The sequence below is a fragment of the Rhea americana genome, unplaced genomic scaffold (assembly GCF_003343005.1).
Source record: "Rhea americana isolate MKP2758 unplaced genomic scaffold, rheAme1 scaffold_423, whole genome shotgun sequence".
Lineage (NCBI taxonomy): Eukaryota > Metazoa > Chordata > Aves > Rheiformes > Rheidae > Rhea > Rhea americana.
This window is the reverse complement of record NW_028186561.1, coordinates 360404-374337: the sequence shown is the minus strand read 5'-3', so window position 1 is coordinate 374337 and position 13934 is coordinate 360404. Positions and strand designations below refer to the sequence as shown.

At 52.1% G+C, this 13934-nt stretch overlaps 1 protein-coding gene and 1 long non-coding RNA gene across 2 annotated transcripts in view; both read left to right on the top strand.

The window, feature by feature from the left end:
* Positions 1 to 6: 6 nt before the first annotated feature.
* On the top strand, positions 7 to 798 carry LOC146590038 (uncharacterized). Its single transcript, XR_014897072.1, has 2 exons — positions 7 to 294; positions 501 to 798. It is a non-coding gene; the product is annotated as an uncharacterized LOC146590038 (long non-coding RNA).
* Positions 799 to 2147: 1349 nt separating this feature from the next.
* Positions 2148 to 13934, top strand: part of DNAJC6 (DnaJ heat shock protein family (Hsp40) member C6) — a 51929-nt gene continuing 40142 nt past the window's right edge. Inside the window, exon 1 of the mRNA XM_085315231.1 lies at positions 2148 to 2175. Coding sequence (XP_085171357.1) covers positions 2154 to 2175 — 22 coding nt within the window. The 5' untranslated portion in view covers positions 2148 to 2153. The remainder of the gene's footprint in view (positions 2176 to 13934) is intronic.

Genomic DNA, 13934 nt, shown 5'->3' with positions numbered 1-13934 from the left:
GACGGCCCGGCCGCCGCCGACTTCCCCGCTCCTCGCTTCCAGGAGCAGAGGCGTCCTCCACTCGTTTTCGGGGACGGAGACGGACAAAATCTGGCCGTACGTTTACGCTCTGCTTTGCAGCAAGATCCCGCCGGTTCGCGCCGAGGAGGAGAGCGAGGCGCTTCTTCGCGCGGAGGACCAGGACTAGAGGCGGCCGTGGGCCCGGCGCCGGGGCTGCGCTCGGGGCCTTGCCCGTGCAGTTACGGCCGGCGTCGGGAGAGAAAGCCCTCTCCGTCGGAGGCCCGGCGTGCCCGGGTGAGCGGTCTCCGTGTTCAGGCCCGCGGGCGTCCCCGCGCGTGGTCCGAGCGCGCCGGCCGCTCGCATCGGGTGGGCGCCGCGCGCCGCGGGGAGGCCCGCACGTGCCCTTGCATTGCTCCGCAGCACAGTTTACCGCAGATTGCTCTATGCGATTTGTTTTTTTTAAATTATTTTCTATTAAATTTTTCTATTAAATTTCTCAGAGAAATAAAGCTATAAAATGCAAGGCTTAGCCCAGTGGGAGCTGCTGAGCAACAGAGAAAAACATTCACACTACGATGCTCAGAAATGTGAAGATCACGTTTCCGGTGTTCATATGCATAGCTGGGGGGAAATATTGGAGATAAAATTTATATTTATGCTTTTTCCATGAAGAGAGATGAAAAARCTGTTACGAAAAGCTGCTATAAGGTCTACTTTCAATGCACTAGTTTGTGCTTAAGTTGTTTATAGCTTTTGATACTATGGGATATGGTCATATTATAACAGTTTCTCCCAAAGGTTTATTTTAATGTGTTTTTCTCGGGGGGAGAAGTCAAGTTCCCTGCTGCCTTTGCGCCTAGGGCTGTCCCGGGGCTTCTCCACCCTGGAAGCAAGACGAGTTTAGGTATTTCCATGACCTGGACTTTTTTTTTTTTTAATGCAAGCCTAGAAATAGCCGAAACGCCTGTGATGCTTTCTTTCTAAAAGAAAGGGGCAAAAGGGGAGGAGGTGATGGGATTTTTGTGCTGCAGAAAAGTGCATTTTTGACCCGCTGCGATACCCCCTCGTGTCACAGACGGGCTCGGTCAAGAACATAGCCTTGACCCGAAGACGGGCGTTGCAGCGGCGTGGCGCCGGAGCGCGGCGGCAGCGCCGGAAAGCCCGCGGCCCCCTGCGCCAGCGTCCCCAGCGCTTGCCCTCTTTCCCGCGCGGCGCTTGCCCGCGGCAGTCCTAGGCCGATCTGGAGGAGCGCCGGCGCGTCCCGCTTACCCGCCTCGTYGTTAATTAAGGCGGGTTTTTGCCCCGGGGAGCTCCCTTCAGCCCTGTCCTCGGAAGCGCCTGGCCCTGGAGACCRGCTCCCCGCGCCACTCGGTTCCCGAGTTCATTGCACTTCTCCGAGCTGTTTGGCCGGATTAAAGCTGCTGGGATGCTGCGGTGCCGCAGGGATAAGGGAGCCCGACGAGAGAGGACCGGCATTGCTGCACGGTTGTGCCCTGCTGGGAGCTTGCAACCCGGTGGCATCCATCGTGGCCTTGCCCTGAAGAGCGTGGCGCCGGGGCGGACCGGGCTCCGGGCTCCGGTCGGCCGCGGCGGTGCCCCGGCTCGGCTCCCGCGGTGCCCTGCTGCGATCGCTCCGCTTGGCTCACGCCGGCGAGGAGCGGGGCTTTGCAAGCGCCTCTCAGCTCAGTGCTTTGCGAGCGCTGCTCGGTCCCCTGGGAGGGGGAGCAAAAAAGCAAAGCCAAATTCGCCTCCGTTTCTAACGCGGCGCGTGCTGCTTTAGCACGCCTGGMTCCCCAGCCCCCGCGCCCCGTCTGCAGGCTGCCTCCCCTGCTGCACCCCCYGAGCTCGTCCCGAGGGTCTGGCGTCGTCTACGGGGAAAAAAAACACTGTCAGGATCGGTCGACTCCAGATCCTGCTCCGTGCCGCGTTTTGGGAAGCGTGTGCTGCCCGCCTGCATCCTCATCCTCCTCCTCATCCTCTCCTGGCTGGGGCTAATCCCGGCGGCGCGGGGTCCGGGGCCGGCGGCGGGCGTGCGTCCCCCCTCGGCGGGCGCCCGGGGACCCGTGACTGCCGCCGGATGACAAATCGCCAGCCGGCGGCTGGGCGCTCAGCCGGGCTTCCTGCCGGGCTGCCGGCAGCCGAGCAGGGGCACGATGAGCGGCTCCGCGGATAAAGGTGAGGAGACGCGGTGGGCGCAGCGGCGCGGACGGGGCGCGGGGCGARGCGGTGCGCGAGCGGATAGGTGCTTTCGCTTGCAGCAAGCGGTCGATAAAAACCGCATCCTGGAATTCCGCAGCTTTGGTGCAAAAATCCCAGTGAAAAATGTTGTTATATAATGTTTGAGGTAATCTCTTGCAAGGAAAACCGCTTCTCTGTTCTGCGTATCTCATATTACTATCTGATGGCTATTTAAGGGGCTGAAATTAGTACAAACATACCTCGGCTTGTAGCATTTAATAACTTAAAGCTCTCTCCTGCTCTATGCACCTGAATAACTATGTATAGACATCACCATCTCTTCTTGCACCCCAAAACAWGCATTTGTACCTTTTAACACTGTGAAATCCATTTGGGCATAGTAGMTTCAATGGAGGAAAATACAGTGATGTTCAGGCTTAAAATGATCGTTGTAGTTTGTATCTGAACATACCTATATTTCTTACAGAAAGGTTAATTGGGTGTACATTTAAGAGCATAAATATTGATATAAAAACAGATACTCAGCCTTTTGCAGCACGTCTGCTGCCAAGCTGACCTTCACAACTGCATAGTTTATTACTGAGGCAGACATAATACTGCATTCCCTTTAAAAATCCCTATTTCTGGCCCCCCCGCTCCCCCCCCCCCAATCGTATAATACTACGTTTGCCTCGGCGTTTCTAAGCCTGCGGCAGCCGAGGCGGCTCTGAGYGGCGAAGGCAGGCGCAGACAATAACAGGGAGCGCGCCCGTCCTGCTTGCCATACCGTGCATCTGCTCCCTGTATTTAAGGTGCGTGTTCACGCTGCACAGCATTAATTCTGCATTTTAAATCCTGAAAGTTAACCCGTTTGTGATACATTTGGGACTCTTATTGCTATCCCCTTATTCTGGATACTGCCGAGGAGGAGGAAGGGGAGGAAAACGTTAAGCAGGGCCTGCGAGACCGGGAGCTACGGACTTGACTCAGCTCCTGAATTTGGATTAGAGCCTCCATGTTCGGAGAGCCCCTGAGCAGACGATTCCTCTTAGTCATCGCCTCCCCCAGGGGAAAAAAAAAAAAAATAAAATGCGTGCACGGAGCCGCCGGCCGGCGCGGAGGCGACGGGGCCGGCGCTATATTTAGGCGGCTGTGACACAGCCCGCCTGTTTACGGCCCGGGAACGCCGGCTGCTGATAGATGCCGCATTTCGGAGCGGCCGCAGCCTTTAAGGAGGAGCCGCGGCCGCGGCGCGTCCTTGAGCGGGGTCGTCGCCGCCAGCTCCGGCGCCGAGCTAATCCCGGCCGCGCKGGGCTCGGCCCTGCCGCCGGCTAATCCCGGGGGCCCCCCGCACCTCGGGGGGGGAGGGGGGAGGGGCGTGGGAAAGCAGCCCCGGGAGGTTCCCACGGCCGGCAGCGGCGGTGGCCCGGGCGAAGCTTATCGCGATGCGTCGCGATACGCGGATCAGCCGCTGCGAGTCACAGCCGTGGCCGCGTCGGGGTCGGGTGCCGTCATTGCCACTCGCCGTAAAAATTAGATCAGGGCGGCTTTGTCGTTTCGCTCGCCGGTGGTTAACGCAGCTGCGGGAAGCCCTTTGAACAAGGCTGCTATAAACATCGCTTTATTTGCAGTAAAATAGAAATAATATTTTATGAACGCGGACGGTGGTTTACATTAAGCTAGCACGCGAGGCCGTGCTTGGTAGGCTCCGTACGCAACGCGTGGCTCTCTCCCACYGGGCTAAGTCCTCATCTGCAAACAAATGAAAAGAAAATGAAAGGATGCAGAATAGGCTCTGTTTAGACGCCTAAATCATGACTGGGGAAGAGAGATACAGAGAAACTGGGTGTGCTGAACAAAACCACGAAGGGAGAAGATGGCAAAGGCCGGGATCCAGGCAGCRGGGTTTTTAGTGCACAGGAAATTGGTGAAGTTCAGCCCTTCCACAAAACATGGGTCTTGAAACAGGGGAAGAAGAAAAAAGACCCCACAGCTTTTATTGTCACTTGAATCTTTGCTCCAAATAATAACTTTAATGGAAAACTTCACATAAAAATAAATTTGCTTTCTACCTAGCAAACGTTTTCTACACTGAAGGTGCTATGCAAGGGGTCTCGCGCCACTTACCCTCCAGGCAGCRGGCGTCCTGGGACGGTAACGCGGCGGGAGAAACGAGCCGGCAGCTGGCGGTGCCGGGGCGCGGGCGGTTTTCGAGGGCGCAGCGGGGCGCGAGGGAGGCARGCGCTCTTCAGCTCGGCCTCTGCAAACGTTTGCTCTCAATATTTGCCTTCAGCCCCATCAGATTTTTCAGGGTGTTTAAACAGCAGCATGCACAAATAAAACGGCAGTGCTGGGAGCCACCCTGCAGCCCTCTCGTGCACAAGTATTTTGCAGCCAYGTGGTGTAAACTAGTCCCTTCAATATTACTGTTTGAGTCAACGCAAGCGAGCATGAATTATTTCCTATCCTAAACGACACTGAGAACCTGAGCTAGAGCCACGGGAAAACAGGAGTTTCCCAGGCTCCTTCTCCTGCCCGTCTTTGCTGTCGCCTGCCCTCCTCCCAGGAAAGCGGCCTGCGGCAGGGGCGGGCTGCCCGAGCACTTCAACGTCTCCCCGTTGAACCACATCCAAACCATTCCCCCAAAACCGTGCAGCGCCCTGCGGATCGGAAACAACACCGTGGGCGAGAGTATATGCAGCCTTGTAGCGTCTGCCTGGACGTCACCTGAGCGGCGACGGCGAGAAGGGCTACGAATCCGAACCAAAGCTGCCTCAGTTAGGCGTGATGCCAGACCTGCAAGTCTGTRGATACTGTGAGCTGAGACAGACACCATCTTTTTACCTGTTTTATAGAGCAACCAGAATAACGAGTCCCTAAAAATATTATTCCTCCCATTATTATTAGATCATCAATATACTTCTGAAAGCTCTAAGAGACTAGAAACCGTTTGATGGAGGAAACAAAAAGACGTGCTGCCTTCCTGGCAAACCTTCCTGTGCTGTCAGGTGGAGACCCACCTATGCTCCTTCTACCTTCAGCTGGCTGCAGCTCCCTTACAGGCTCAAAGGGAGACTCACTTTGAAGCTTGCAGCAAGGTCACTCGTCCCTAGCCATGGCCCCCCAGGGAAAAGCCTCGTTCCGTGCAGCCTAAACTGGAGGGTSCAAGCTCACTTCACAACCCTTCTTCAACTCACCTTGGAGCTACAGCATCAGCTGCTGTAAGCCTCTTCCTCGCTGCTGGAAGCAGTGTCAGCTGCGAGAACAGCCAGCTCTCCCCCATCCCTCTCATCCCCCGATGAGGAGGACACCTGGACAGAGCGGGGGGCGGCAGGGGCCAGGACAAAAAGGAGAAGGCGGCAATCTTATTAAACGAGGTACAAGACACAGGAGCGGATGCTGCAACGCCCTCGCCTAGTCACGCTGACAACGTTTTCCTTCTCCCCCTTGCTTTCCATAGTGAGGAACAGCAAGGGGTGCCTGGGGTATCCCTGCAGGACTCTGACTTGAACGCACTTAGCACTGGCCAGCTGGCCTCACCCGCAACGCTGGCGAGCACGTGCTCCAAATGCAAGCGGGACCCAGGGAGGGACTCCCAGCGCCCGCGCCGCGTTGCGCTCCAGCAGCTCGCGCCCCGGCCTCCCTCTGCTAGCTGCGTTTTTCCTACTTGCTGGGTGATTTMTCAGCAAGTCTCTTCGACTCCTTCTGCTTTTGTCCTCCACTTGATCCCGTGCGCTTTAAGCTGTAGGTCTTCAAGGCTGGCTTGTCTCTTGCTTGWGCGAGGACTTCACCTTGCACGAAGGGACGCTGCTCTCGGCCGGTCCCCGCGTGCTGCCCCGCTCCGGGCAGCGGCGCCGTGCTCGCGCGGTGGGTTTCCGGCGCGCGTCTCGAGCACCGACCGCCGCAGCGGCGGGACCGGGGGGCACGCGCGAGGCCGTCGGACGCGGCACGTCTGACGGCGTGTCTGAGCGTGCTCCCGATCCCGTTGAAACACTCGCCACCCCAAGGCTTCACCTCGCTTTGAYGGGGCCGTAGCGGAGTATCGAGCGTTAAGTGGATTGCACAGCGTCTTCGAAGACTGAGCCAAAGTGGTCTGTGGATCCAGGGCATCAATTGTGTCAAGTGAAATCTGAGCTGAATTTCCCTGCGTATTCATTTTGATCAGGGACCTTAGCATTTACCACAGGAAAACCACTCGCTTCCTTTAGTTTTCAATCTTTTCTTTGAATCAGCTTTCTTAAAAATACAGGATTTTTGCAAGGTATTRTTTTTTTCCCCCTAATGAAAGTAAAATTCTGTCTAAATTACTGCTGGAGCCAGACACTGAGCACAGCAGCAGTAATTGAAGTTACCCGGTGATGACTCATTTCCCGTATGTGTTAAGAAGCWGTTTATTTTTTTTTAATCTTTGTTTTCACTACTAACCTCTTCCCAATGCAAACAATACCTCTGTAAAAAGAAATTCAAAATTACATGTACCCTTAGTATGTGTTTAAAAACGCAAAAATCTCGCTACAAGTTCTATGCTATTTAAAACGCAATGGAAAAAAACACGGTAAGGCAGCCGGCAGCTAGGTGTGTTACTGGGGGACGCACCGAGTAATTAGTCTTTGCAACTCACTGTTGCAAGCAGCTGACTAAGTTTAATGCAGTTAAGCTGGGATTTCCCGCGGCACCGAGCCCAGGCCGAGCTCTGCCTCGGTCCTGCGGTGGGGCAGAGCCGCCGCTGCCCGGAGCGGGAATGTCCCTGCGCTCCCGAGCTCTCACTGCTCGGGAACCTGCTCGGGGTTGTGCACATACCTGTTTCACAGACTTGCAAACAGCCTGTTGGAGGTCTGAGCCCAGATTTTTTTTTTTTTTTTTTTTTTTTAGCTGCTTATCTCAGCGAATGGGAAGCCACAACTGAACAGTGGTTAGGCACCTAACTTTAATTAAATACCTGCTTCTGGCCTGAGCCGTTGTATGGATGGCTGAACAGTCTCCAGCTTTCCAGCAGTCTGCAGGCAGGGAGTTCCTGATCTGACAGAGGTATACRCCTACTTAATGGCTCCTTTCAGATTTTTTTTTTCCATTAATTTCTCCAAGATCTTTCTGAAGAGTGTTGTGGGATTTTAGCATCTACAACAGCCTTTGGGAAGCAGCTTCACAGTTCAACTTTGCTAAAGAGTCAAACACTTGAGTACTTCRAAACAAAGTCTTGTGCTGAAACGAGTAAGCGCACCCCATCTTTGACGGCATTTTAGAAAGCGAAAAGACAAGAAATAAGAATACGCAGACCACTGCTGTACCACTTAATGGTTTGTAGTATCACATAGAGGAGAGAAATGATGGGAAAGAACTCAGTAAGAGACACCGTAAGTCACTGGAAAATAAAATGATGACAAGCTGTATTGAATTTAAAAAAACAAAGAAGGGAAACTAATGCAAAGAGGAACGATTTGTATACGTCAGACACRCTCCACGGCCGAGTTATCTGTCCCTAACTCTTGACCCACAGCGAGAACACTGCGTGCTGCCCAAGAGAAGATAAAAATCAAGGAGAAGGAGAGGGCCTCTATCGATTCACATAAAATGTTTCCAAAGTTTCTTAGCAAAGCTTAGCTTTTAATTCAGAAAAACTTTCTGAGCTAACTTATTTTCTTCCTTTCTGCGAATCATCTTGCAGATACGTGGTGCTCGTAGAAGGCCAGCAAGCACGTTTTGAAATTAAATTGTGGTACTCTTTGGTGGACACTTGTGAATACGGTCTTTAATATTCGCCCAGCTCTTGCCACCAATAAGGCTCTTGATATTCCAGTTAAGTTTAGCTACAGTGAATGCTCAGGGCTTCAYCTGATACAGGCAACCAAGACTTAATTGATAAGCCCTGTGTCTAACCTTTAAAGACCAATCTGAAACTCTCTCTCAGGACCACACATGCTTATCATTAGGGCTGAAGAGAACAGGAACCACCAGTTCAGAAGTTCCTGAGTATCAGAGGCAGTTAAAAAAGGATTGAGACCAGCTGACCCCCTCCGCCTGGATCCCAAACCCCACAGCCCTCTTTGCTAGTGGCAAACTGCCTCCCGCCGGGGGGACGTGCACTGCCCCGCACCGAGCACCCCCCACCGACGGGCACGTCGGCACCGTTAACGGGCCACAACCTCCTCCGTTCGCAGGCAAATCTGAGCACGGACACRCTAGTTCCCGTAGCCTAATACAGAAAGGAGAACCATATGGCTGTCCTTGACTCCAAGCCAAGTACCACTTATTTATCCTCAGCACAGCTCCGGGTACTGGTCTGCAATGGTATTTTTGGCTCCAAACCAAGAGCCYGTAACCATTTTGCTCTCATGAGCCTATTTGCAGAGTGGGACACCTGAATCAGTGCCCCTGGCCAGCCCAGGGTGCTGCACAGATAACAAATTGCGCTTCCAGATGCGAGGGCAAGGGGCGTGACTTGCTTTACAAGTCACACACGCACAAAAGTCATTTGTACGTGAATTGTACCCGTTGTGTTACCTCATGCTTCACTTCTGAACCTGCAAGCGTGGAAAGCTCGTTCTCCAGGAGCGTGAACTGCAATAGGAAGGCACCTGGGGACTTGCTCCGCCAGCTATCAAAAGCACCGTGACAATGAATTATGAAGAAAGAAACCCTTGCTCATACTCCCCACCTACCACGATAAGCTCAGAGCCTGCAGGAGCAGCATCTGGCACCTGCAGAAGGCTCAGGGGAGGGGGTGCTAAAGAGAGGGAGGGCCCCACCAAAACGCTATAAGTGCCCACGGGCCAGCCTAGGTGCAGGGTGGTTCTTTGGTCCTTCAGCTAGGATTTGGCTTTTTTCTACCTTGGCTTCAGAGAAGATGAGTAGTAAGGTAAAGCCTTTGGCTGTATATGCAAAAGTAGATTTGTTGTCTCCTTCAAGAATTGGAAGTTATTCAATAACTGCTGTTTTGGAGGGGAGATGGGAGATGGGAGATGGTATTTTGGTTTCCTTTTCCTTAGGACAAGAAATGAAGTGAAACAGCTGRTATCATATCAGCTCTTGATGGCTTTAGTTAGTTGCTGTTATCTCTGAATTAGCTTGTTTATTTATTTTTGATAGGACCCTTTTTGGTGGTGAAATTGGTTTGGATCATACCAAAACTTTTGTTGTGTCCTTTATTGTACTAAGCCTTAGTCAGAAGGGAAATGTATTTTTTTTTAATTGTTCTTTATGACTTTTTTTTTTTTAAAAAAGAAGAAAAATGTGTGTGTGGGGAAGAATAGTAGGTGCAATGAAGTTGTAACTTTTTCTMGGAAGTTAATTTGAATGATGCCACGTAGTTGAAGTCTTTAAGGTCTTTCTCTTGTGTTTGGATGCACCAGGCCAACAGTAAAGTAGAAAAGCCAAGGCTCGCTCCCCACGCCGCGGCAGCGCCCTGGCCTCCGCACCCAGCGCGCGGCGGAGCGCTCCCGCGGCTCGTCCGCTCGCTGGCGGTGACGAAGGCGGCCGCTCTGACCTAGGCTATGTGCTCGCTGCCTTTAACCAGCGAGCAGCAGGTTTGCCTGCCCAGGGCCAGCCGGGAGGCTGTTAGTTAAAACGCCGGCGGCGGCGGCGCGCGGGAGGCAGAGCCCCCGGTCCGGGTGGAGGTGCCGAGCCCTTCCTGGAGAAGACGGCAGCGGGGCAGCTCCTGCCCCAGGAGCGCAGGAAAGGGGCCGTTGTCAGAGCAAACTTTTGATGAGGCAGGTCCAGGAGAAGGCACCGACCGGGAAAACGTGACTATACCCTGCTGCTGCGGTYGGAAGAGCGCTTGGGCCACCAGGTTCAAAGCAGCCAGCGTGGGAAGGGGTGAGCAGAGCGCTGCAGCACGTGGCTGGGACGGGGAGTCCGGGTTCTGCTGACTGCTTTTAGGTTTGGTTCTGTATTTTTATCAGGTGGGAGCTTCTGAGGCTAAATGGGACCCTGCGATAGACGGTTCTCAGTATCGCTACTTCCATACAAAATTAATTTTTAGCACAGGAAAATTGTCTTTATTTAGTATCTCAAGTTCTTGGAGACTAAGTTGAGCATCTAAGCTCCAAGTTGAAGGCACAAGCAGTGTCCTGCAGGTTGGGGTGTACTGCACTGGCTATGCTGTAGGCCTGGGCGGGGGTTTCTGGTGGGGACCGGCTGTCAAAAACTTATGAAACTGCTTCAGTTTACACAGGTGTCCAAGCCTATTTTCACCTGTAGGATGATTCATATCACACAGTTAATGTCCTTCGCAGCATAGTGTACGATGCAGTGGATGACTGAACGCAGAGGGGTTCTCTGGGGCGCAACCGTGGCTGCCCGACGCGTGCTCCGTGCCACGTCCGAGGGGAGGTAGACGTGACTGAAGGAGCGCGTGCGGCCTTCCTCCCGAAGGCCCGGTGCAGAGAGCAGTCGTTACAGAGACGCTGAAGGTAGCCTAACCGCGGGAATCTGTCAGTGAAGGTTATTTGTTTAGGAGCTGTACGCTTCGAAGGGGGCGAAGGCAAAAATGTCGTTCACTGGACCATGTTGTGACGTCTTGGCGTGCAGMYGTAAGGAACAGGGTGCATGCAAACRTGGACAGAATGGAAGGACGAAGTTATTCCGTGCTGGATTACAGAGAGAATAAGGTGCCTAGTACAGCGGGATTGTGTGCTTTTGAAAATATTTGCATAGTTAAAATCAAGATGGTTTTAAGACTAGTAGGTCTTCTCACTTTCATGTATAAAAAGCTCTTTTGATAATTTTATAATGAAAAAGAGCTCTGCACTTCTTTTATTATCAGTGGTAGCACAGAAATAATAGGTGGTGTCCTCATACCCTGATACCTTCTGAGGTAAGGTGGAGGGAAACTTCCAAACACGAATCCTGAACAGAAGATTGACTTTTTTTTCCTTTGCTTCCCTCTTTGGCAGAAGGTGCTGTTAACAGCATTAATTCTGTGTGTGGTATCTGAGGAAGTTAAGAAGCTTGAGTAAGTTCTTAGTTTTCTTAATACTGYATGAATCATTCGCAGACAGTGAGCAGTCCATATAACACCGTATATCTGGCACTTCTCATGTACTTTGCTATGGTTTTGCATTTTTTTTACGGAAACTCTGTGTGCAGGGAGCACTGTTTRTAGCTCGCTGTCCGCRGAGGACGAACATTGACCCATGCTCRCTTCCTTCATCAAAAAYGTGTAGTTTATTGAATTTTAAAGGCATTGCTCAGGATACTGCGTTTGCCTGCGGCTCTCGCAGCCGGCGCACAGCTCGAGCACGCGGACGTAGAGCCGTGAGCGGAGCCGCCGGTGCGGCGGGGGCAGGCGCGCCTTGAACTCGCGCCCCGGCGCTTCGGGTGCTTGTTTACAGCTACCRAAAGAGACTTTGGCCCCGCAAAGGCCGCCGTCCAGACGGGGCCTTAGAGACTGGGCAAATCAACGGGCCTTTCCAAGGTCCCGCGGCGGGTCGGGAACGGGCCGAGGGCGCTCGTGCCTCCTCGCTCCCCGGGAAYGTGCCGTCGTTAACGTCGCCCGCAGTCCTGCCGGCCCCTTCGGGCGTTATCATGCGAGCACAACAGGAATATCTATACGCATTTGTAGTATCGTTAGCCACGGCTCAATAAATCTTGGAGCAYGTTAATGAATTTTTCCAGGCTGCTGTTTCCCTGGATCTGTCGTCCTTACTCTTGCTTAGGAAAGTAATGTGCAGTTTAACAACATTACTTCATTTTGTTTTTTATACAGCATTCTTTATGCTGTAAACCTCCAAAAGGGAGAAATTACGTGACTCCTTCATAGCTCATTGTAAAGGGAGAATTGGGGGAAGCAAAAAGTAAATTATTACTTTAGACTGTACGTGTCCCTTGTTTAAGCTTTCCACAGGACTAGAAAATGCATGGATGCAATCCCACCAAGTGCCCTCTCTGCATTCGTASCAATGGTAATAGCACGTGAAGCTGGGGCCTTGGCGTCGGTTTACTCCTCCCTCCACCGCACAAGGTCCCGCGGGACGCGCCTGGTGCAATGCCTCGCAGAACAGCCTTTGCCCAGGCCTGGAGCACGGTGAGGGGCTCCCCTCTGTGAATCCCTGGGGGAAACCAAGCCGTGATCCCCCAAACTTCAGGAAAAACATGCAAAGAAAAGAACTGTTAATGAACTCCATGAAGARACTCAAGTTTTGCTTTCTAACTGTGACTGTTCTACCCACTGCAGATGCAACAGCGGCATCAAAATTGGGTAGGAAATGTTGAGCCRAAGGTGTGCTGTAAGGCTTCAGCGGGCAGTGACGGTGAGACTGTGCCTGGTGGAGTCTGAATCCTGCACCTACTCTGAGAGCAGGAAGCTAATTCCTGCTCTAGTGAACCTGTTCTTTTGCTTGAATCGTTTTTCCATGAGAATGTTTTCAACAGGACCTTACTTTGGCCAAACCCAGAAAATACCTAGTGTTGTATCCAGCAGACCCTTCCTGCTCACTTGTGTGTGAGATGACATGGATTTGGGATATGACTTTTTGTCTTAGCTGATTTTCCTGAATTAATGGATAAAGGCAACAGAAAAGGCTGTTTGGAAATGGGAGATAGGTCACTCATTACGTTGTCACAGCAGATTTTTCAGCTATTTCCTTCTAACAGAGTGTAATTTTCCTCCAGCGCTAGCACATGAGCATCCTGCCTGAAGTGTTACATAGCCTTAACGTGCCCTCTTCACCTGCAAAGAGAAACCCTGTACTTTGCTTTGTCATCRGAGAAAATACTTCTTTCTTTATTATTATTTTTCAGAATTTCCCTTTTCTATATTGGAACACAGTAGGACTTGCAATATTCTAGGTCAACGAAGGTAGTCCCACTTTATGCAGTATCAGACATGATTCCTAGTAAATAAACCCCGTTTTTTTCTTTTTCTTTCTTTCTTTCTTTCTTTCTTTACTAGGTTATGGCATATGAGCAATGTGAAGGAGGGGGACATTCATATTGGCAAATATTGCAAACTACGTATTGCTGGATACAAAGCAGTATATTAGAAGCCCAATAATATGGGGACAGTTACATCAGGTTAATTCACTTTAACTTGTTGCTTATTGATGTTATTGCTTTAGAAGAAAACCCACCTTATTTTTCTAGGCAGAGTACTTTGTGTCCTTTCCATAGGAGACTGATTGCACATTTGTTGTCTCTGGGTGATAGGAGGACTCTTTTGCTTTTATTTCCCTTAAACTAAAAAGAAATTGGTGTAGAACAACTGTAGTGGTTGCTTCCTCTGGAGCATCCCATGGTTCCTCTGCTCAATGTGAAACAAAATTACCATCTGCTYGCAATAGTTGTAAAATGTGCGGAGCAAGCTTGGCTCACCAGTTGCTCAAGGACAGACTTTGCATTGACCTAAAGTGTGTTTACATGTGAACAGCTAAAAATAAGGAGGCAGGAGCTAACAACGAGAGTGGTCGAGCAGTCAGTGGTAGTGCTGCTTCAGCTTGGTGCCATCTGTTGTAGGCCAGCGGCTGAACAAGCGCGGCAGTGGGATGGTAGCATGGGCGTAGGGATGTTGCCCTCTGTGGCACAGCAGAACCAGGCCAGAGTGGGAGTTCGGGTTTTGTGGCCATCCCTCATCCTTTGCGCGTGCAGAATTGGCTGGTTTTGGCCCACAGCTGCCTAACGCGGTGGCCTTGGCCTGTCTGCAAGGAGCACGCGTTTCCCTGGCGTGGATCAGCGATGCTSGTGTTGATGGCTATTCTGGGCAGCGTCAAGGAGCGCAATTCGGCGCGGCGGGGGGCAGTGCAACCCCGTTTCCAGCCGTGCTC